Raw genomic sequence first — 25,147 nt, forward strand, 5'->3', positions numbered from 1 at the left:
ATGTGTGCTAACACATGCTTGTCCAATTACATCCCAATGTTTGGACACTCATTACATCAAACGGTGCACTGCATCGTGATGTTTTGATCAAGTCCCTCATGGAAAACACAAAGGCCAGTTTTCTTTGTGGATTGACTGACACTTTTGTATTTGTTCAACAATAACATTCGTCTTCACAATTACGAATTGCCAAACAATTATGCACGGACGTCTTCCACTGCTGGAGCTTGATGTGACAAATTCATTTTGCAGTTCCGTATTTACAGGAGCTTAGGATGTCTATGTTTTAAGTTTCCAAAAAAAGACAAACAGTCAGTCATGAACTAGTTTATTTAACAGCTGAACTCATTAAAGCATAAATATTTGTCTCAACTCAACACTCTTTGAGTGGCAGGGGCTTCAAACAGAAAACTACTATACATGTACTCACATACTCATTCACTTACAGCTAGCATAATAAAATAAAATACAAATATATATAAAGTGTATATATATTTTGTAAACTAGGCCACCGTTTATGAATAGCGTAGCCTTTAGTTTGTATAGGTAGCACTTCCACTGGGTCTGCCTAATTGGCTGTTGGTCAGTACAGCATACAGCCAACACATGGCTAGTTTTAAGACACTGCAGCATTACCTTTCACTGTACAAATACAGAAAACATTTACACACAGCCACACAATGACATTCTGTGTCACCGCTTTATGCATGATATGCAATAACAGAGCAAGGAGTGCAAAACACACCAGTCGTGCCAGAAATAAAGGCATGAAACAGTCAGACACTGACATTAAGAATAAAGTATATGTCATCTGTTTACTTTTTTGCTGTTATTCAACATCAAGTGTAGGCTCATAATCTGCTAGAAAGTGATGACTTAAGCAGACATGTTGCTGGAGTAAATCAGCTCCCGAGAGCAGCCCACATTCTGAAGATCACAACCAGACAGTCCAGTGTGTGGGACTGCAGATCTACCAGAGAAGCACACAAATTGTTTAGCACATTGGTTTATACATCAGGGCAACTGGCTTCTTCATGTTTATTCTAGTACTATGCACACACACTTGAATCAGTATGATGAACACCTGTCCACACTGCATCTCTCTCGCTTCCAAGCTGAAGTCATGGTTTTGTAGGGTTAGTAGTGTTTTATCATCCTAACAATGATACACACAGATATGTTTTCTATGTTGTCAGGCCCAACATATTCAACATTACATACATTTTAAGACTTATAACAAACAGGTTTAAAAACTAAATTGTTAAACATGTTAAACTGTTTTTATTTAGCATTCTTCCCTGTTTGTTTCAAACATTTTATATAATAGTGGAATTTGTACGTTCTTTGACTTTTTTTTTTTTGCTCCTTGCCCTTTTGCCTATCCATTAGTTAGCAAGTGCAATTAGTGCCCTTTAGCACGTCTAACTATGTAGATGCTGCTATAAATAAATATAGACTCAGTATCATCTTCATACTTATTTAGCTACATAGCCAGGGATGCAACCCTCTAAATTACCAGTATAGCCTATAGTTAGGTAGGTGCTTGTGTTATTTTACAACCTATCATCTGTACAGAGATTTGAACTTGTTCTCTTTCAAACCTCACGGAATATCTTTAACACTCACATTAAGAACCAGTACAGCAGGAGCTAATCTCAGTGGGTTAATTCAGTCACTTCCACGGCTTTACTCATTATTGCCAAGGAGAGAGAAATGTTTTCATCGCTGTTTTTCTGTATGTTGACAGGATTGATGTCACTGACTTAATTGACAAAATAAAAGAATAATACAAAGCAAAAATGGCATGTACTTAAATAAAAATCTAATAGAAAACTGAATATACAGAATTATAACATATATATTTTAAACAATTTAGCATTTATCCAATTTGATTCACTGTTTTCATTTGAAACATTTTGGGCTTCTGTATAACTGAAAGTCTGTTAAAGCCAAAAATAAAAATTCTGCCACCATTACCATGAGTACTGTGAAAACAGCAAAAGCACTAAATAACATTTTCACACCGTTTCAGTCAATTACCTTGACTTCTCTGTAAAAATAAATAAATGAATACAGTAGTAAATACATTTAAAGTAAAAAAGGAATGCTATCCTATAGTGTTCAGGTGGATTTATGCGTGTAACACAAGGCACTCTTGAGATGATCATATAATACAGACATCAGTCAGGTGGAGAGTGCTGCCTGGGCGCCGTACCACTTATTTTATGGAGTGTTTATACAAAAATGGAAACATGACTTTCATTTATAATTATCAATTTCCATTACAGTTTTGAGAGGTGAAGCTTTTGAGGAAACCAACAGCGCTCTGGGACATGTTAGCAAAATAAGATCAGTGTGATAACACAACATTCAGTTTCAACTTCAGCTGAGAGGAAGTCAATAAAGTTTTTGCTTTAAGCATTTTTCAATTTGAAAATCTAATGCAGAGGTGTCTGTTGTTTTGGATTTGCATTATGAGTGCAAACCTTTTCACTGCATGGGCATTACTACTTTGTGGCTCAACAATGCTAATTTCTTGGGTCAGTGACTCTCCCTGTAGCACTGTTTTGTTTGCTGTGGTGGCCTTTTTTCTCTTTTAAAACAGAATTCTGCACAATACGTCTGTTATGGTCAGATCATGTTGTATCTGCCGAAATTAAAACAAAACTGAATACAAAAAACAAACGATTCCATCTCACTGTTTATGACCATAGACTGAATGTAACAGAGCTCTTTATCAGCGTGTCGACAAGTCCCTAGATGATCGTTCTGTTATTGTTTCATTGCCTTTCTTTCTATTTTTCTGTGAAATTCCTCTGCAAACTTATATGAAAATCCTTATTATTATTATTATTATTATTATTATTATTATTATTATTATTATTATTATTATGTATTATTCTACATTAAAAAAAAACAAAAAGCAGAAGTAAATGACAGTGGATAATGATTTTAAATGGAAAAAACTTGGACTGACAAGTATGCAAGAAAAAAAAAACTTGGATATTCTCAATGATTGTAGTGGTAAAGAAAGAAAGAAAGAAAATTACACACATCAGAAATGATCAGACCAAATTATGGTCTGTTTTTTTCCCTCTTTGTTGTCAAGAAACCACATCAATCATACAAAAGATACTGTGGGGGTGACATATGGACACAGCTTCTTGGTCTGAAAAGTGAAGTCAGTGCTAAAGTGCCTTAAACCTGCTTTCTTTTTAATGCCTTTTCCTTCATTCTTCTGACTGCAAAGACTTGTGGTTATTTACAGGTCTTTGGGAAAACGGCCTTCAGCACCCTTTTTATGTGACCCCAGTGAACACTTTCCTTTATGGGCTTCAGGTCATATTAAATGCAACATGAAGTTTACCTTACCTTGTAAATAACGATTGTTCTAAGTTTAAAAACACCAAGATGCCAATGGAAAAAAAAATACTCTCAGCTCAAGGATCAGAATGAGACTTCATTGGCTCAAGTCGCAGCGGCTAGTTTCACTGTCTGAGTTGGTTTCCTCGATTTGCAGCAATAACTTTTCATAGGACATCGATAATAACTATTTTAAGCCTATTTTAATACTTATTACTTTAATCTCAGAGATAGTGAACACTTCCCTTGGTTCTGTAATTAGTATTTGCTAGAATGGCCCTAATCACTTTGGATCACGTTAATCCTTTATTTCATTATATACTGATTTTAGCTTAAAGTAAACTAGTTTCTCTTGTTTGTATCATCTCTGTTTTAATGCAGCCAAATCGACCATTTATCTACCGTTTTAAATCCAGTTACAGCTTCACAGACAAAGCTGATAGTGTATGATATCATATGCTGACAGCAATATGATGATATAGTGTCATGACTGAGCAAAGCCCACCAGGATCAAGATTCTTCCTTTCCACAGAGACGCAGGACTGTTCCTTTCACAGTACTCTGCAGCAGGGACATGTTCCAGTTCTAGCAGTAATTTAGAGTCATGTAAACACTTGTTAAACTAAGACTCACAGGTGCTGAAACACCACCGAGCTGCTAAAAGAAAGCTTAAGAGAACAACTGACAGACATGACTTCAGTCAAATTTTTTCTCTCTTCAAATCACACATCTCAGCTTTGTCCTTCATTTTCTGCACTGAAATATGTTGAACTGTAGCTGGTCATTTCAGACCACAAACAAACAAACAAAAAAACCTTTGGCCACTTATTTTCTTCTGTCTGCCTCCCTGGTCACTTTGACTGGACTCCCAGCGTGATCTTCAGGTACTCGTAGACCACGTAGCTGATGCTGACAGATGGGATGACCTTCATGAAGTTGGGTGCCAGGCCTCGGTAGAGTCCTATTGGTCCCTCAGTCCTAATAATGTTTCTGAACAGTCCTGTCATGCTCATCTGAGGACCTCCTTCCAGAGAAGCTGTAGGAACAAAGGGAAGATGATGCCATCAAACACACATCAAATACATCTTTTTACTTTTGTCCTTTACACCTCCAACCAGAATTTGTATCAATAAATCCTGAATATGTGCAGCACTTTTTCAAATTCTTTATTCTACATTTAGTGGTGACTCCTCCAAAATTCTGCTATGGATAAAAATTTTGGTGACTGTTAAGTTGTGTACGGGTGGTGTACGTTGAATAAATACAAATGGAGAACAAAACATTGCATTCAGAGGGGATGATGAATACAAAAATTAAAAGAATTGGGGTAATATTTTTAATAATACACTATGAGAAGAAAACTTTAATCATTCAAAAATCATCATTAATAGCAAAAATCCAAAAATTCTTGTAGTAGCCACCATCAATCCCCATAGACTCTCACTTTAAAACCTCCAACTTTACAGCATTAAACCTGGTATAATAACCATGTGGACCCTCTTCAAAACAGCTGTACAAAGTAGTGTGTGCATGTGTGTGTATATATCTTTGTTGTCTTATGCAGTGCTGTTGAGCTCTCCAGTGACTGACCTTGTGCCTGCATTCGAGTCCTGACCAGAGCGAGTGGGTAGCTGGCCAACTGTCCACATGTGCTGGAAGTAGTGCCACAAGCGAGTAGCACAAACACTCCTGGATCAGCACTATCTGTAGCGTAGTTCTGCAACCACGAATTCTTCAGAGTCTGTCAGAGGAGAGGTGAACAGAGAGGTTAGACTTAACTATAGGGCAACCGTGGCTCAGGGGTTTGGTATCTGTAACCGGAAGGTCGCCGGTTCGATCCCTGGACTCTCTGTCCTGGTCATTGTGTCCTTGGGCAAGACACTTTACCCTACCGCATACGATGGCGCGATATGGCAGCCTTGCTTCTGTCAGTCTGCCCCAGGGCAGCTGTGGCTACAACCGTAGCTTGCCTCCACCAGTGTGTGAATGTGAGAGTGAATGAATAGTGGCATTGTAAAGCGCTTTGGGTGCCTTGAAAAGCGCTATATAAATCCAATCCATTATTATTATTATTAATAAAAAAAAAACCCCAAAGAAAACAAAAAACTATCACCCAGCAATAGTAGCAAACCTCATAGACAGCCAGGTCGATGCCAGCATAGGGAATGATGCCCAGCATGTTTGGGATGTAGCCCTTGTAGAAAGCTGCCACGCCTTCCCTCTGGAAGATATGTTTAGCACAATCTTGGAGGCCCAAGTATTGACCCGTCTTCCTCAGGGCTAACCGTGTCTTCAGGACCTGAATGCACAGGAAGTAATGCCACACGTTGTAAAAAACAGAAAATCTGCACTTCTCACCCAGGAATCAGTTGTACTTACAATAACATAACAAGCCAGAGGAAAAATAAAATTAACATTTTTCAAATTCATGTTACGAACCTCATTCCCATATACCACATATTCACACTGAAGGTCATCAGTCACAAGGCAAGGAGATTCTGAAACACGCTATATGGATGAAACTATTGGGCCACACATCGTAATCTTTAATTTCAGGTGTTTTGAGCCCCATTGCAGATGCATAAAGCCAAGGAACTGACTGTGCAATTTGCCTTTACAAAGAATTTGTGAAAGATAAAGAGTTGACTGAAATAACAGGATGCCAGTGTTGGAACGAGTTAGTTGAAATTTCTTCCCTTCTAGATCAAGTGTAAGTGGTATTGTTGAAACCTGGAAGTGTTTAGGAACTACAGCAAATAAGTCAGACCACGTAAAGTTCCAGAATGTGGCTGCAGAGTGTCACCAACACTCCGAATGAAAAACCACATTTCCAAACCTCTTCTGGAAGAACAAAAACAGCACCAGGAGCTTCCATGGCAGAGCAGTCCAGTGTATTTCAGCATACAGTAAGTTATAAGTTGCTGCTGAGCTACAGCTATTGTTAAACTGATGTCTTGCTTTATTTTTTGTGTTCATTGTTCTCTCACCTCCATGGGGTATATGCTGCTCTGAGCGATCGCTCCAGCCAGAGAGCCAGCCAAAAGTCTCTCTGTGATGCCCAACGTCTCCTGGTTACTTCCAATCAGTCGCTTAATCTGATGGACAGATGTCAGTTTTGTATAGCAGCAACTTAAAAGTCAGACCAAACAAATTCACTCTGCTATGAGCTATGCAAAAAAATACAAATTACATATTTTTTTATCTTTCATATTCTTTTCAATTAACGCATTGTTTTGTGTACCTGTTCATAGGCCACAAACTTTATTGCAGACTCAGGGGCAATTTTGAGGACGTTGATACCGTTGCCTCGCCACAGAGATCTTACACCACCCTCTCGGATCATCTGAGCAAAGCCACCTGCGATGCGCATACTGTTGCTCTTGGAGGAGTGAACCTGGGCGAGTGGGATGAAATGCTTATTAGCCGTCCTCTCCTTTAACTGAGAAAAATGAAAATTGCAATAGTTATGTTTTACCTGCATGAGAACTTTCAGACGGTCCAGTGGTGCTGTGCAAGTTCGAGACACTGCACCAGCCCCTCCTCCAGCCACTAGGTGTCGCCATAGCATACCCATTTTCTTCTCCTCTGCTGTGAACTCATCAGGAACCATCAGACTCTCCCCTACATCAAAGATCTGTGGAGGAAGCAGCCGTTTTTAGCCTGGACACATAAGTTACAGCAGTGACAGGGAAACACCATGAGAAAATACCAGTCAAGCAAAAGAGAAAAACCCTTATTCAAGTGGGATTAGTGTCTCTATTACTTAAATTTTCCTCATATCCTATATATAAACTGTCCTATTAATAAACTGGCAATTTTTTTCATTTGAACATTCCTTTGTTATTTTTTCAATAATTTAAAATTAATCAAAACGTCAACATGCCCATCACATACAATATGTACACAATTAAAAACAAGTGGAAATCACGTGATTTGCTTTGTGATTGTTGTGTTGTTACAGGATGGAGAGGAGGAGTGTGTACCGAGGAGTGTTTCCAATAAAGAATAATCTCAGGGATGTTGTCAGCTGGATGCAGGAGGTGGTAGTCCCGCCACTCATTCCAGTCAATGGTCATTGTTCCATTTTTATCCATACTGCAGATGCAAGAGAGAACAAAGCAGACAGAGTATAAGAGATGTGATGCTTTTAGGAGGAAACACAAGCAGTTTGCTCACATGCACTGTTTCTTCTCAGTAATTTAGACATTTGCCTCCATGGATTCAGATGCAGTTTGTTGTAGCAGGATGCTTTTCTTTAGCGATTTGTGCTAAACCTGAATCAGCGTATCATTACAATTAAATGTTGCGTTTTTACGTCACTGGAATACACTGAAGCTGAAAACTGATAGTCAGCACTCAGACGTGCTGACTATGCATTGGTGATTTGTGCAGCGTTGGCTGAGCAAGCAGACTATAGAAGCTACTACTTACTACATAATAGGGGCCCAGATATGACCCCTCCTTATTCTGAGATCAGCCAGAGAAAAGGAGACAAAGACAGACACGGAGGAGGTTAGAGGAAACAGACAATGATCACACTGAACCTTGACATAAAGCAGAAATTAGAAACATGAGTGGAGACGGGAGTGACAAACAGAACAATCACAGGACAATCTGACAGCAACATCACAACACTTTTCGAGACTTGCTTAAAATTGGAATTAAAAATGACAAAGTTATGTTTGTGCTCACAATACCACCTACCTGGCTAAAGTGATACCTGTTTTTATTTTTAGCCATTGTGGAGGGCAAAAGTTTTCAATCTTGTCCAGTCCATAAACCTCATGTGTGTTCTCCCTAGTAGTACTAAATGCATAAAATTAGGCTGTTATGAAAACACTGAATAAAACGTTGCTTCCTTGAAAAAGACTACATTTACAGTTCAGTATTCAATATTGCATAAAATAAACTATTTACAAAGTTTCTTTGAATGACGGAGATGCAGAGATGCAGAAATGTCTGCATGTGTCTAAATGAGTCTCAGAGGTCCGAATGTGCCCTTGAAGCCATTTATAATTCTTAACTTGTTTGATCTGCTGCTCACCACATAACCGCATAAGCAGAAATTTTGGACTTTACTGTATTTTCATAAGTTTTGCAGCTTTTCCTAGTGATTAAAAACCCCTTATGGCCATTCACACTACAGAAAGTAAGAGGCAATAAATTATTAATTTGTTGAATCCCAATGCCACTGGTACTGGAGGTGAGAGGGAGAACATCTGCTTTAACGGGGTGTACCACCAGATCTGTTATTTAAATATAGACATGTGTGGTATCCACAGAAAAGTCAGAATCTCAGTTAAAAGCTCACAAAACCATTTCAACAACCACCAAACAGCTAAAACAGCAAACAATTAAAGAGCAGGTAAACAGATTCCGCAAAAAGATGTAAACACAAAGCACCCGATGGCACATATATGGACATGCCATCGGCTGCTGAAAGCATCTCACAGAATTTCAAACTGCAGGTTTCATCACTCCGACCAAAATATACTGAACCAGCAGCAAAAGACCAAAACTACACTTCACGGGTGAAAAACATTGTAAATTGAAAAAGAAAAAACTAAATTTTTCATTGTGGCATGAAAAAGGGACGAAAATCAGAGCATCTTTCCATCAATCCAGATCAAAACTTCTGGACACAAATATGCTTAAACACCTTCAAAATGACTAAAAGCCCAAACTTACAACTTATACAAAATTGTCTACAGAACACAACACAGAATAAAGGTTGTTCCAAATGGCTGGTACACACTCAAGCATATGCACCCATTGCAAAGACAACTCCGTTGAAAACTATATTCATGCTATATAGTATTACATGCCTGTCCAGAGGTCCTATTCACATGGTTTAGTTGCTGTATCCCAAACCTCACACAAGCGGTGAATCTTAAGTGACATAAGTTAACAAGATATGGAAGCAAATACACATCACATCAGTCTGGAGAGAATGTCTGCCTCCTCCCACCCTTTGACCGTGGGCACCCCACATGGGGTTTTACGCCATCTCATGCTAGGATGGGAACGCAGATATCGCAGAGATTTGTGGCCTTAGGTCTTCAGCACTTTTGGGGACTGTGTCAAGGACAACCTGAATCAAGGTTGTCCTTGATTCATCTCTATCTGCCTCTGGCTCCTGGGGGGCATTATTGTGGGTTCCCACTCTCATTTTCAAGTACATTTCGTTAAAAAGTCAAGAAGATTGTTGATTTATGTTATTGTGCACTTCAGAATTTTTGTGTTCCAGTTGCTGTATGTTTGTTTATCTTACAGGTGCAGCAGTTGGTGACAGTGCAGTTCTTTGTACTGTGTGTTCTATTTGTATTTCTCTTTGCCCTTTTATTACATCTTTCATCTTTTTCCCTTTCCTGCCTGTTCCGCTTTAGACATTGTCATACTGTATATCACTTGGAAAAGGAATTTGACCTCGTTCCCCACTTTGGTTCAGGGACGAGTTGTTGCCCCAAGTGGAGGAGTTTAAGTATCTTGGGGTCTTGTTCACAGGGAGAGGGAGATCGACAGGCGATCATACCATCAATCGACAGGCTGCAGTGTTGTACTGGTCCATTGCGGTAAAGAGAGCTGAGGGTAAAAGCAAAGCTCGAAATGAAATTTCCCAGAAGGGTGGCTGGCCTCTCCCTTAGAGATAGAGTCCTCCATATTAAAAGGAGCCAGTTGAGGTGGTTCAGGCATCTCATAAGGATGCTTCCTGGATGCCTCGTGGGTGATGTGTTCCGATAAGGTCTACAAAAGCAGTGTGTATTACAGGTCTGCTTGCTGGTTTGTAGGTGACTGGTCTCTTGTTAATTTTTAATTGTATTATGAGAGAGCGGTTTGGGAAAGTTATATAGTGATATATTAGCAACTGTAAACTGTGAGTAGTTCAAAGTACAGGAATGCATGAGTAGATAATACCAGAAGTTTTGAAGGAAAAAAGTTTTGTTCAAAGTCCAATTGGATATATGCCATTGTATCTGAATAACTGACTGCGTTCCCTGAAGAGATTGAAATTGTCAGTAAAGGAGAGGCTGATGTCCCAGGTGTGCACTGACAGTAACCTCCTAAAATACCCAACACTGCAGGAATTGGACTGGACACAAAAATGTGCAGATCTCTGTCTGTACTTTTCTTGACAGAAATGGGATGCTTCAGATATGATAATGAAAAGTTAAATTACCATTTACTGACACAATTAATCCAAGACGTGCATGTGTGATAGAGGCTAAAGAAAACAGTGCCGCTAACTTTATTACCACAAATGTGACACCCCAAAAAAATGATGCTGCCTAACCATTTTGATAGATATGTGTTCAGTGGATGACAGCATTATCTAACCTTCTAAGAATCTTCTCTGCCTGTTCCTCAGAGATGTTCACTCCCAGGTCACGCAGAGACTGCATGATTTCTTGTGAGTCAATTCGACCTGCAACACAAGAATTTATTAGTCAATTCAAATTCATTCACAATCCTATGTCTTCTGCATTTCCTTAGGATTAAGATCAAGTCTAAAAGAAACCATCTGTTCCTATCAGTTCTTCAAAAACCAGCATGGGCTCAGCACTCTGGTTTAAGAGTCCAATACTTACGAACTGTGACCACAGAAGCAGCTGTTGGCACTGCTCAGAAAATGCTTCAAACTCTGCTTTAACTTTTAACCCAAGAATAGTTTCTTCCCAAAAGCCATAACCACCCTGAACTCACCCGTGTACAACACAGTTCCACCCCCCAATCTAAGGATTTCCCTCTATACACAGACTACACAACTACCATTACTATTACATGCAATAACCCACACTGTAAACATACAACACAATTAAATCCCCCCCCCCGATTTGTATATTTGTACAATTGATATTTTTGAATACTGTTCATATGTATATGGCACTGCAGAACTGTGCACCTCACCCCCTTTCGTTTCCCACATGTCTGCACTAAGTAGGAGATGCTCTGTATCTCATTGTACATGTGTATAGTGACAATAAAAGCCATTCTATTTCTAACAAACTGCCTTACCATCATTCTTCCTGTCCAAACTCTTGAAGACCAGTCGGAGTTTCTTCTCATGGTCTCTGAGATAATGGACAAATTCCTCAAAGTCTAACTGTCCATCCAGGTCTTTGTCTCCGGCTTTCACTATTTTCTGTGAACAAAGAGAAATCATTTAGATGCCAGCTCATTTAAGTAATGACACACTCTAATAGTATAGTATTATCTGTGTGGAAAGAGTGATGTGACAAACAGCAGTTGAGGTTAGGGTGTACAATCCCCTGCCTCGTACCATCTGTGCTTTGTTGACTTGATTTGGAGTGTAGTGTATTTTACAACCACCACACATCTCAGGTTACTATATAATTAAGACTATCCAGGGTGCTTAGTGCTACCAAAGCTTGTCAGGTCAACTGAAAAGGTTGCAAGGAAACAGTTTTAACTGAAACACAATTAAATGCCATCTACTGTCAGGTAATGGGTACCAGAAGAATGGATGACACCTCCTATTAGGAAAGGGGGGTCAAAAATCACACAAAAAGATATACTGAAACTGTCTACTTGAACCATCATGAAGTTTTAATATGCTAAGAATGAAGTGAAGTGAAACGAAATTAAGTTAGATTTTTTTTAAATCAGCAAAAACATCTTATTGAGATCATGCTATAACACAGAAGAGCAATTTGACCAGGGTAACTCCTCTTACTGAAAATTACATGATCATCAGAGATTTCGACATACTGAAATGAAACTTTATAGAGGACTATAAAAAAAGAACTTGTTATACCCTGACCTACAGAAAAAAAGAAAAGAGCCAAAAGATTTTATTTACAGTGATATACATATACTTATGGTGACAATTACAGTAGGCTAAATCATGAAGGTACTTCATATTGGAAAAATAAAGGAAAAACTCCCTTTTAACAGGAAAGAAACCTCAGGGAGGGGAAGTCATCTGCTGTAACCGGTTGGAGGCAAGGGGAAGAAGAGGGGTCTAAAACCTGAAGGCTCTGCCTCCCATTCTACTTTTAAATATCCAAGGAACTACAAGTAAGCCAGCAGTCTGAGAACAAAATGCTCTACTGGGGTGATATGGTAGTATGAGGTCTTTTAAGACAAGAAGTGGGAAAAACTTTTGTTTTGACGAAATCTTCACTGTGCACTCTTGCTGCTATTCTTCTGTCACAAGTCAGCTGTGACACTTGCCTCCACCCACTCCACCCTGCCTGCACTCCTATCTTCACTTTTTCATTGGCACTGTTGATTGGCAGAGGTCATTGTTACATATTAAACTTTTTAAACCAACTCCAGTCACTAATGTTTTAATGCTTGAATGATTCATAGATATCCTGTCTCAGAGTGATGCTGAAAAACTAGTTCATGCATTTATTACTTCCAAGTTGGACTAGTGTAATTCATTATTATCCGGATGTCCTAAAAACTCCCTGAAGCCTTCAGTAAATCCAAAATGCTGCAGCAAGAGTACTGACAGGGACTAGAAAGAGAGAGCATATTTCTCCTATATTGGCTTCCCTTCATTGGCTCCCTGTTAAATCTAGAATTGATTTCAAAAACCTGCTCCTCACATACAAGGTCTGAATAATCAGGCCCCATCTTATCTTAATGACCTTATAGTACCATATCAGCCCATTAGAGCACTTCACTCTCGCACTGGAGGCTTACTTGTTGTTCCTAGAGTATTTACAAGTAAAATGATTTCAGGCCCCTCTTCTATGGAACCAGCTTCCAGCTTGGATTCGGGAAACAGACACTATCTCTACTTGTAAGATTAGGCTTAATACTTTCTTTTTTGCTAAAGCAAATAGTTAGGGATGGATCAGGTGTCCCTGAATCCTGCCTTAGTTATGCTGCAATAGGTGTAGGCTGCTGGGGGATTCCCATGATGCACACTGATGTATTTCTTCTTCACTCACCTTTCTCACTCACTGTGTGTTAATAGACCCCTCTGCATTGAATCATACTTGCCGGAGGTTTTTTCCCGTTAAAAGGGAGTTTTTCCTTCCCACTGTTGCCAACGTTTTTCTCTGTATGTATTATTGTAAGATCTACCTTACGATAAAAAAAAAGTCTAAGATCATATAAGAATGACTTGATTTCAAAACTACATCCATCTAACTGTACTTTTCTGCTTTTGCAGACTCTGATACCTACTAGTGTATCAAGTAACAGACTATTACAATGCAAGAATTTCAATCATCAAAACTGAAGCACAGACCTCATGGTTGGTTTTTACCACAAAGAAGCATAATATTTGTCATAGTGATATTAGTTCTAAGTATAAATTTGTGATTCAAACAAATCCACCCTCATTATAGTTGTTTAGAAAGGAAAACTAACTAACACACGCCCACACACACGGACACCAAAATCATGGTTAGTAGTCAGCCCAAGTGTTCTTAAGAGAAACTGCATTTTGGGGGACTACAGTGGATTTATTTTTCAGTCTTGAAGGTCTCTATTTAATATTATTAGAAAGTTGAACAGTGAATTAACTCTCACTAAAGGCTATACAGGTCTAGAAAACAGACCTTATTCTACCAGCTTTATCCTACCTGTTGAAGATCTGTAGGTGGTGCCATCATGATTAATACCATGGTCTTCTTTGGAGTAACATTATTCCTGCTGATTTCTTTACCATTAGAGGACTCTTTAGTGCTTTCCTGAAGACTTGCCTGTAGCTCTCTGCAGTTTTTTGTAGTCTCAGACTCTTTCTCTCCTGGCAGCTGGGTTTCACCAGGCTTACATTGTGTCCTGCCAAAAAGTCTCTGGTATAGAAAGCTCAGTATGTCCAGCAGCATCCTCAAACTGGCTCTCCCACACTATTTGGGTGACTGCACTCAGACCAAAAGCAACGGCAACAGTATAGGTCTTGCAAAATGCAGAGAGGTGAACTAGTATTACAAGTGTGGAAAGGCAAGCTAATGACAGCATGGGGCTGCAGAAAGGATTTCACTCACTTCTCAGACTCAGTGCCTCATATTCTAAGTGAATCTTTTTCCTTATTAAAATGTCCAGGATCAGGATCACAGCATCAGCTGCAGCAGTACAAAACCAAGTTCTCCCATCTAACTCTTACCACACTGCTTCTGAGGCACGGTTACTTCACGGATCATCAAATCGTTAGATGCAGACAAAAAATCTTTTCTCTTGATGCTGATAATGCAATAGAATCAGCAACACACAGTCAGGATTTCCCACTGTGCTAGCTTCAGTATCATCAGACAGGGAAATGCAGCAGTGAGAGCCTCCAAAACCTGCATCCTCACTGCAGCCCAGCCTGGCCAATCACTGCAGACCATACAAGCAGGTCTGACTGCTTCACCACAGAATGTGGGTCTCCGCCAATAGCGGACAGAGTAGCAGCATGGAAATGAAGTGATGTCACTGACTGTCAATGAACTTAGAGGGATAGGGTTGGCTAAACAGCAGGATTCCCTTCAGCTGCACCTCCCTCCCTGTAAAGAAAATCTGCTGAGTGACGGTTCCTTTTCCTCCCTCCCACACTACCCTCCTGCACTTGCTCTGAGTCATTCTAAGAGCATTGTCAGGATCAAGCAAGCATTCTGAACCATCCAAGGCAGACAGCTTGTCATTCTCAGCACGTATATAGTTCCTCCTGCTTGGAGAGTTACAGTGTGGCATAGCAGAGTAGTTCTATTTCTGCATTAAACGCCACTTTCTTGCAACCGTTTCCTGGCTTACTACCTTACTGACCACACTGTCAACATGGCTCTCTAGACCAGAAAAGAAAAAATATCTCTATGCTTATAAAAGGATAAAACTGGCATTAATTTATAAGTATCTTAACATCAACCAATCAAACAAAATCACAGAAACGTGCATCGTCCCAGTCACTGGTTACTACTGTAGAAATCTATGACAACAGTTCAAATACCTGTATATAGACAGAAACGAAAAGGTATTCATTTGAAATATTTTAACCTGTTATTTAATATGCTGAGTAATGGTACGTAGCTAGGTAGCACAACAGTCTATTAACTGCAGAGAGGAGTTCCATCACTACATTCAGGAACAGCAAAAGCAGATTAAATGAAAAGGAAAGAGCAGAAATGCTCCAAGATATCTCCTGACCAAAAAAGGAACTGTGTCTGTTGTTTGTAACTAATTAATGTTCATGAGCCAGTTGTCATTAATCCTACATCTTCCCATTTTGTTTGGAAAAACGCTTTTGTTTTTGAAAGGTAGACGTAACTAGCTTGATTTCACCCACTGCTTGAGAACTCTGCATTTTGAAGCCTCAACTTTGAGCATGCATCAACACATCTGCTATTCATAAATGATGAAAATGTACTGTTTATAAGGTTGGGGAAATCTCCATTCAGCTGAGACTGAATAAGTCACTTGGATGAGTAACGAAACATTTCTTCCACTGATCTAAGGATCTTGGAAAAGCGACTGGACTTCTTTAAGTTTCTTGAAGATGTTTCACCTCTATCTGAGAAGTTTCTTCAGTTCTAAGAGCAAATGGTGCATAGTCCCAGATTTTAAGGCCTATTGGGAGTGTCCCATGAGAGGGATGTTTCCGATCTATAATCCCTTGAGAGCGCTCTGACTTTCTGTCAGCCTGGCTACAGTCCTGAAGCGAAACCTAGGGTTGTTCTTATTTTCTTCAATCAATGATGAATAGTTAGATGTTCTAAGAAAGTGAGGTTTTGGGAGAATAACAGGAGGGGAGAAGCTGCAGAGAGATGTGTAAAACTGCAACTCTGCTGCCTGGTCCCAACTCTGGAAATTCATGTTTTAGGGGGTTAAATAAATTTCTAGAAATCCAAAATGGGATGGATGCCGTCTCTCCCAACAAGACCAGGATTCCTCCAGAAAGTTTCTCAATTATCTATAAAGCCCACATAGTTTTTTGGACACCACTAAGACAGCCAGCAATTTAAGAAGAACATGCGGGTAAACATGTCACACCTGGTCCGATTGGGGAGTGGACCAGAGAAAACAGAGTCCAACATTGTTTTGGCCAAGTTGCACACCGATTCAGCTTTGATTTTACTCAACTCTGATTGATGTAACTGGGTGTCATTACTGCTGTCAAAGTGGGGAAAAGCGGTTAGACACATGAACAGGTTGGTGGTGTACCTGGGGCTTCTGTTTAGGACTACGCTTCCTCCTCACCGTCACCCAGGCATCCTGTTTCCCCGGCTGCTCGTGACAGTCTACCGGTGGACAGCTAGCTGGGATAGCTACAGGTTTTTCAAGGGTGCAAAGCCGAGTGTCAGATTCAGTGATCCTGGCCTCCAGAGCTGCAAATAGGCTACATTTATTACAAGTATCAATACTGCTAAGGGAGGCCGAGGAGTAACTAAACATCTGACACAATGAGCAGGAAAGTGCAGGAGGGACAGGTGGAAAGGCCATGCTGCTAGCGAGTCAGCTACCAGCTAAGCTAGTGAAAGACACAGTGAGTGAATACCGTGACCATAAATTAGCAAGTGAATACACGGAGAGTGTGCTTCAGATGAAGCACATGAAGATTACACTATAAAATAAAAAGTTTTCTAAAAGTTCTTTATTAAATTACTATGCAGGTAAGCTACACAAAAACACCATTGTGTATTGTGACAGGAACAGGAAGTGATATTCTACTGCAGAGAGAGCGAACACCAAGTGACGGATGACCAAGTGACATATGTATACATACATACATATGTATGTATGTATACATACATATGTATGCCAGGTGTGAACGAAACATCAATTCACTGATCCACGAGGATATACAGCAATGACATTGGAATGTCATTCAGACTGGAGAATTGTAGTCGCATGGTAACAAAGAGAGGGAAGTTAGTCAGAACTGAGGGGATTGTACTACCAGAAGGCAACATTGCAGTCATCCAGGACAGCTACAAGTACCTGGGAATCCCACGGCAAATGGGATCCACGAAGAGGCCGCTAGGAAAGCTGCAACCACCAAGTACCTGCAGAGGGTAAGGAAATCCTGCTGAATGAAAAGAACAAAATCCAGCCAAACAACACCTACGCCCTGCGAATGACCAGTCAAAAGTTTGGACACACCTTCTCATTTAATGGGTTTTCTTTATGACACTGTAGATTCTCGCTGAAGGCATGAGAACAATGAATGAACACATGTGGAATAATGTAGTAAACAAAAAGTGTGAAATAACTCAAAACATGTATTATATTTTAGATTCTTCAAAATAGTCACCCTTTGTTTTGATTACCGCTTTACACACTCTTGGCATTTTCTCAATGAGCTTAATGAGGTTGTCACCTGAAATGGTTTTCCAACAGTCTTGAAGGAGTTCCCAGTGATGCTGAGCACTTGTTGGCCCTTTGCCTTCACTCTCCAGTTCATCTCATCCTAAACCAGGGGTTCTCAAACTTTTCACGAGTACCACCTCATAAAATATATGGCTCTTAAAGTACTACGCTCATGACCGACATCAAAGTACAGTAGTATAGGTCTATTTAACACCATATACAGCTTACATGAGACAATTTTATTTCTTATATAAATGTTATTTATTTTAACTGTCATAAACAGGACGTGATAAGTGGAAATAATAACAACTGTACTGCATTAAAACATTCCAGCGAGTGGGAAATATGGTCTTTAAGTGTTGACATATGAACAAACTACTCTGAGTTTATCAGGGCTGTTGTGTTTTTAACATATTTTAATGCTTTGTATCTTGTTCTATTTCATCCAAACAAGCCCCTAAAAAAAGGCAGTGATCACTGTCAGCCTCTCTCGGTTGCTATTACCACTGTTCATTTTAAAGCTCAGTTTTTCAAACCTTACAACGTAACTACAGCCCAGCCCAGCAGTATGTTAATGACTAACCTCGTATTGTGGATGGATTATCTCAGTTGTTCTCCTGACTGATGTTTGGTACGTTTACAGCATCCTGCCATGCGATTGCATTTGTCCCTAACCATCGGGAACGCTCACGTTAACTTTTATCGAGTGGAAAAAAAGTTCATCCTCCAGCTTTACTGTGTCTATATTATGCTAACATAGCTGTAGCACATAATTATATACTAGCTAGCCCAACTTCAGTAACCTTACAAACGCCACTGCAGTTTAGTCTTAATTTATGTTGGAAGTGATAGCAGAGCTGTTTAATTTTTTAGAAATCTCTCAGCCAGAACATGGTATATTATTTAATCTGGAGACTTCCTGTGTACCACTAGAAGGAGCCCAAGTACCACCAGTGGTACGCATACCAAAGTTTGTGAACCACTGTCCTAGACCATCTTGATTGTGTTTAGGTCAGGGGACTGTGGAGGCCAGGCCACCTGGCACAGCATTGCTCTCCTTTTTGGTCAAATAGCCCTTACACAGCCCAGAGGTGTGTTTGGGGTCATTGTCCTGTTGAAGAACAAATGATGGTCCAACTAAACACAAACTGGATGGAATGGCATGTCGCATGCAGGATGCTGTGGTAGCCATGCTGGTTCAGTGTGCCTTCAATTTTGAATAAATCCCCAACAGTGTCACCACTAAAGCACCCGCACACCATCACACCTCCTTCTCCATGCTTCACAGTTGGAACCATGCATGTAAAGACCGTCCATTCACCTCTTCTGCATCACACAAAGACACGGAGGGTGGAACCAAAGATCTCAAATCTGGACTCCTCAGACCAAAGCACAGATATCCACTGGTCTAATGTCCATTCCTTGTGTTTCCTGGCCTAAACAAATCTCTTCTGCTTGCTGATTTTCCTTAGTATTGGTTTCTTAGCAGTTATTTGACCATAAAGGCCTGATTTGTGCAGTCTCTCCCCCATAGTGTGTGTTCTGTCCAATCCCCGTATGCTCTTTTTCTTTTCTCTCAATCCCAACCAGATGCAGTGGACAGCTGCCCCCTCCCTGAGGCTGGTTCTGCTGGAGGTTTCTTCCTGTTAGAAGCGAGTTTTTTCTTCCCACAAGTGTTTTAATAGTGGATTGCCTTATTGTAGGATTTTATCCCAAATACTGTAGGGTCTATACTTTGATTATAAAGCACCTTGAGGCAACTGTTGTGGTGATTTGGGACTATATCAACAAACTTGAATGTTTTCAATGCACCAGAGTTAATGTATTTTTTGTTAAATATGTCAAACAACTTGGGCACAAAATATATAGTGCAGAATTTTTCTGTGTCAAACACATCAGGTTGGATTTGTTGATCCATGCAGTGTTTATAATTCTTTTCAGTCAAAAGGACTTGGTTAAATATGTGACAATGCTGACATGACATCTGGCACAACACAGTGTTTGGTCACAGAGAATTTCTGTCACACCTTCTAATGGTTAGTCAAAAATGTTCTGTCTTTGTCTGTAGGCTTTCCAGGCACAGGGTCACTATTTACAAACTAGATGTTCATTGCAATAAACTATACAGAATACTCCAGTAAAAACACTCAACTTTAATCTGCTTAAAGAAAGGTTCCTGCTGTCAAAGGGGTACAGGATTTCACTATTATCTTCAGAAACATTGAAATTCCATTCTCATTTAGCTGTTGAAGGTGAATCCCGTTGTGAACAGCATGTTACGCGGTATTAGGAGGACACTGTTATCAGGTATTAAGAGACTGTTATTAGCAAACAGTGAGAAAAATTTTGTGAGACATGTGTGTCACACTGAGAAGAATCAATTAGGGCTGCCACGATTAGTTGACTAGTCACGATTACGTCGATTGTCAAAATCGTCGACGACCAATTTCGTAGTCGATGCATCGTTTGAAGATTTGTAAGATCACAAAAGATGCAGGACTAAGTAGTAGGATTTAAGAGTGTAATAACGGACTGAAACAGAAGATGGCAGCACTGCATGTACAAGGATGCCAACCGTAAACCCTGAAGAAGAAGAAGCAGTGTCCCAGAATTCATAGCGCAGCCCTGTGTAGTTTCCAACAATGGCGGCAGCTAGTTAGTTTTAATATTACTCTTATTATTCTTTCTGGGTCACATAATAAACGTTTAACATATTTTCAGGCGAGAAAGTAGCTGTGTAAACTTCAAATATCTGCTCAGTTTATCAAGACACCTCATATTTTCAAAAGCGCTCCGACGTTTTCGGAGACTTCTGTTACCCACCAGCTCGATACCTAGCCCAGGTTCAAGGCTCACTAGAGCCGGTGAGAACACCGGACTCCCGGCAAATCATTTTCAAACCCACCGCCGTCTTTTGCTACTCAGGTTAAACATGATATATAAGTCACTTAGATAACTTAAAATGTTATTGTTTGGCTTTTTTCAGTATTTTATTTGTTCCTGAGTAAATCGGTTTGGCTGAGATTAAAGTTATAGTTTTTACACAGCTGAATAAACGTCAAGCAGACAACTGACTATCAGAAGTGTGAGATGCTCGAGAGTATACTCCGGTGTCCCGTTATATTTTAGATAGCAAGGAGCAGACGGCTGAGTTTATTAAACTTCACAGAAACAATCTGCAAATTTCATTAAAAATTAAACAATCATCTTGTCTTTATTTTTAGTTAGCACATACCTAAAACACTTAAAGCTGTAAGCTATTGATAGTTATATAAGAGCAGATGCTGCTGGTGCAATAAGCTGTAGGTTTTACGCTCAATGCACGCATGATCTGATTAGTCGACTATCAAAATAATCGTTTGTGGCAGCCCTAGAATCAATTCACAAATATTTGAAAAAAATATAAATATGGTAACATAGAGTGGTGCCTCAATTATTAAGACAGATTTCCAAACAAAATTTTTTAACAAGATGCTTGTGTTCAACAAAGCTTTGCCATCATTTGCAACTCTCCTCTCACTCCAAAAACCAGAACATCAACTCTTGTCACTCAGGTACAGAAACATGTATCAAACTGAACTAGGAAAGAAATTTCATTGGTCACCGGGACCCAAAACACAAGGTATAGAATTACCAGGTACCTTTTCATTTTTTACAAATGTATAAATTTTGTGGAATTTACCTCACGAAGGTTGAAATGGGTTTTGTTTTCCCCCACTGCAAGTTATATACACAGCATAACCCCTTCATTCAACCCAGCAGGCCAACAAAATGAATTTATCCTATTAGCACACAGCCAAGCTATCTGTATTCCAAGAAAAACAACAACAAATACATAGCTATTTCTTTACCATTACAATCAGCAAGGATTCACCTACTAACACACAAGTGAAACGGTTGTGAACCTCAACTGTGCACGTTTCTAGACAAGAACACAGTTGAATCATATGTTTCCTGTTTCAGCTGTCAGTTGGTTCTTTCGGGGCATTGATGTACCAACTTCATCTCCCAGAGACTTCTCTTTGGGATTCTTTCAGTGTTGTGTCTCTCTTCTAGACTCACACAGTCTCATCCCCAATTTCCCTCTGCATCTCAAGCTGTTGTCAAAGTTCCTAAGTCCTCCAAGCGCAACCCCCCCCCCCCCCCCCCCCAAAAAAACAACAACAACAACTACCGACTAGTCTAAAACTAAGAAACACTTAATATCAAGTTAAATTTGAGAACCGTTTAATGCAAAAACTCTTAAACAAAGGCATTTTAAACCACTAATCACATTCTTCAATAATAAATCCTCCCGCTTAACTGTGTAGCACCTGGCATTATGCATTATGAACATTGCATGTTATACTCCAGACAACGAAGAAGAAAAACACTTAAAATAAACCGATGTTAAATATGATATGAAAACATGTTACTACGTAAGATGTTCACATATTATTAAAATGTGACAAATTAACATCCGAAAAACTCAGAAACTGCGACTGAAATATGTACCACCTCCTCCAGGGAAAAGTTATTAAAAGCTGGTCCCGGGTCTGCTCCAGCACTTTCTGCTGGTAGAACATGCCTGGTTAGAACACCTTACTCAGGCGGTGCCCGCCTCAGCTGGCTCCTTTCGATGTGGAAAATCAGCAGCTCTACTATGATCCCCTGACTAAATTCCCCATCCTATTGCTAAGGGTAACACTATCCACCTTTCAGTGAAAGCTCATTTCCACCACGTGTATCTGTGATCTCATTTTTTGCCTTAAAAAACCCCCAACAATAATAATGTTAACAAAAAGATCAAGCCCAGATTAATAGATTTCATGTGTTTTTCACCAATGTAGCTCCATCTGGTGGCAGATGCCTGCATAACATTAAGACACAAGTGATTTCCATTGTTTTTAGGGGGGGTTTTTTGGTTGGTTTTTTTTTTAACATCTAATATCTTTACTTACAGTAGTAAATAGACTGTAGTGAATAGGATTTATTCAATTCAATTCAATTTTATTTATATAGCGCCAAATCACAACAACAGTCGCCTCAAGGCGCTTTATATTGTACAGTAAATTTATGAAGGGGTTATATATATTTAATAAAGAAATTACCTCTTTTTGAAGTATCTTTATGACTGTGTATTTGAACCCATACTGTCATTAATCTGATCTTTTTTGGTCACTTCAAGTAAGTTTATAGAACTGTGATGTTATGCTTGTTACAATTTAGCAAAGAGGCCACTTTGCTAAATCTCTGTTAAAGATCTCTGTTAGAATCTCTGTTCACTAATGTCAGTGACACTTATATATCCTTTATTTACTTGATAAAAAAAAAGTAACTTTGCCAAAAACTGATGGCAGCAGCTACTTTGTGATAGGAATGCGCTTTCTGGCTCTAAACGACTTGATATTCTTTGCAAAACTATGATTGACCTATTTTATAATAGCTTAAGTTCCAGCAGTCATTTTTTGGCAAATACTGGAAATCACTTTTTGGCACAACACCTGCCATGGGTATCAATTCAAATGTAAAATAATTAAGACTAAACGACTAGTACATCTGGTAGCAATTAGTGACAATAGCAACGATTACTTGGTTGGTCAACTAGTTGTGCAGATCCCTAGTATTTTGGCACTTCTTATGTATGAGAGATATTTTAAATATAAAATATGCACTGTACCATTTAACACCCTAAACCATGGCATTGCTTATTGACAGTGCTATCACTATTATCTCAGTTGATATATCTTAATGTTTTTTGGTGTACAAGTAATTAAATCCTTTGTTACTAAATGACATGTCAGTTTGTATTTACCCCAAAGCTTGTTCAGTGCATTTGTACTTTTTTCCAGTTGTTTCAAGCCATGCCCTGGTGTCATCTTACTCCCTTACCTACTCTCCTATTTAAATAACTCTGAGCACCAGTTTCATTTCATTGTCTCACCCTGCATTCATGTTCACTCTTCTTAAATGAAATTTTTACAATGAATGTGGTGTCTTTCCGTAGGAAATGCTTTGAAATTCTGTTAGTACACACAAAAAGGGAAGTGAAGACACTATATATCATGCAACTGAGCATCCGAGCTGTGTCCACTTACCATGAGCTCATGTTCAGTGCGATGTACTCCTAACTTCTTCAGCCCAATTGTCAAGTCGTTCACACAGATGCCTCCATCCCCGTTCACATCCAGGACCTGGAAGAGCACTTTGAGTCTGTGCTCCTGCTCCGAACCCCCACATATGTCACATGGATGATCTCCTTCGTCGGTGTGCCACACGCCGGACGCTGACTGTTGGGTTACTGGTTTAGATGGTGATGCATCCGAGGGAGGGACGGAGGGGGGAACCCTGCCTCCACCACCAGGGTCGGCCCCTGGATGTGTGTCTGTCGACCGACACTGGCAAAATACACCACTGAGCAAAGAGGGCATCAACGAGCCCTGCTGGTGCATCATGTGTCCGCCTCTCCCGAACAGCTTGACCCTGTACTAACCAAAGGCTGAATCGCCTTTATGTCGCGAGTCCTGACTACTACGTCACCACGTGCCTCTATTAAAGTCGACGGCTTTCACTTGGCGTACAACGCACACTTTTCACCACTAACACAACCGTGAAGCTCACACACAAGCACAAATTCCACTTGAGTCCATCAGCTCAGCTAGCTATTTTCAACGTTAGCGAGTGAAAGATGCCGGCGAAACGAGACGCGTCGATATGATGAGAATTCTGCTGTCTGCTCTCTAAGCGTCTATTAAAATATCTCCACAGCAGCGTATGTTCGACTTCCACCTATTACAAACAATACGGTTCCATTCTGAAGTCCCCTTTTAGTTTTTATTTCAATATCTAGGCACCCGGCAACTTACCGCCCATTAAAAAGAGCAAGACATTTGTCTGCTGAGCCCGGTACACCCGAAGTCTCGCTACATAACGCGAGATTACAACACGAACCGGTCTAAGATTGGGGTTTTTGCGTGCGTGACTACTGACACGCAGACAGGCTTCACTTGGAGGCGCAAGAAATGGCTGAAGAGGGAATTTAATGGAATTCTGCATATATGTAATAAATTTCTGTCAACAAGGGAAAAAAAGTTAGAGAATAGCCTTCTGAGTGAAAACGTAAGCGCATGGAAGGAAGAACCGAAAGAGAGAGCCATAGATTTAATCTTTGAATCCATTTATGCAGATTTCATGTAAAAAAAACAAAACAAACAAGATTAATATTTATTATTTTATATTATATATAATATGATAATACATGTCTTTTACACATGTTAGTGATTATCGTCACTCAAAATTTAAAGGATTTTTGTAGGATTTAATAAACTATAAAACAAAAGTCTTCATGTTGTGGAAAACGGCAAAAAAAAAAAGAAAGAAAGAAAAGAAAAAAGAAAAAAGAGAGAGCTAAAAAACAGAGCTGCATGGGAGCTGCAGACTCCCAGCACAAAAACACACTCTTTTCTTTTTTCTCCTTGCATTTGGTAGGGGTGCTGTGGTGTCTGATTTCAGCTCATGACACACTGTAGCGTGCAAGTGTGCATGA

General features: G+C 39.7%; 1 protein-coding gene across 3 annotated transcripts; it reads right to left on the bottom strand.

The window, feature by feature from the left end:
- Positions 1–312: 312 nt before the first annotated feature.
- slc25a25b (solute carrier family 25 member 25b) lies at positions 313–24,506 on the bottom strand. Of its 3 annotated transcripts, XM_085166496.1 has the most exons (12): positions 23,700–23,813; positions 13,923–17,318; positions 11,377–11,503; positions 10,699–10,786; positions 7,795–7,830; positions 7,347–7,458; positions 6,839–6,997; positions 6,605–6,757; positions 6,351–6,458; positions 5,495–5,662; positions 4,954–5,104; positions 313–4,399 (listed from the first exon to the last, which is right to left on the bottom strand). In XM_085166496.1, the coding sequence occupies exons 2-12, from the start codon at positions 14,166–14,168 to the stop codon at positions 4,215–4,217; spliced, it is 1,533 nt and encodes a 510-aa protein (XP_085022622.1). In that variant the 5' UTR covers positions 14,169–17,318; positions 23,700–23,813; the 3' UTR covers positions 313–4,214. The 3 variants fall into 3 exon arrangements, with proteins under 3 accessions (XP_085022622.1, XP_085022620.1, XP_085022621.1); XM_085166494.1 differs by lacking the exon at positions 13,923–17,318 and having other exon boundaries at positions 23,700–24,506; XM_085166495.1 differs by lacking the exons at positions 7,795–7,830; positions 13,923–17,318 and having other exon boundaries at positions 23,700–24,504.
- Between the last annotated feature and the right edge of the window lie 641 nt (positions 24,507–25,147).

This window comes from Neolamprologus multifasciatus, chromosome 7 (assembly GCF_963576455.1).
Source record: "Neolamprologus multifasciatus chromosome 7, fNeoMul1.2, whole genome shotgun sequence".
In the NCBI taxonomy this organism is placed as follows: Eukaryota; Metazoa; Chordata; class Actinopteri; order Cichliformes; family Cichlidae; genus Neolamprologus; species Neolamprologus multifasciatus.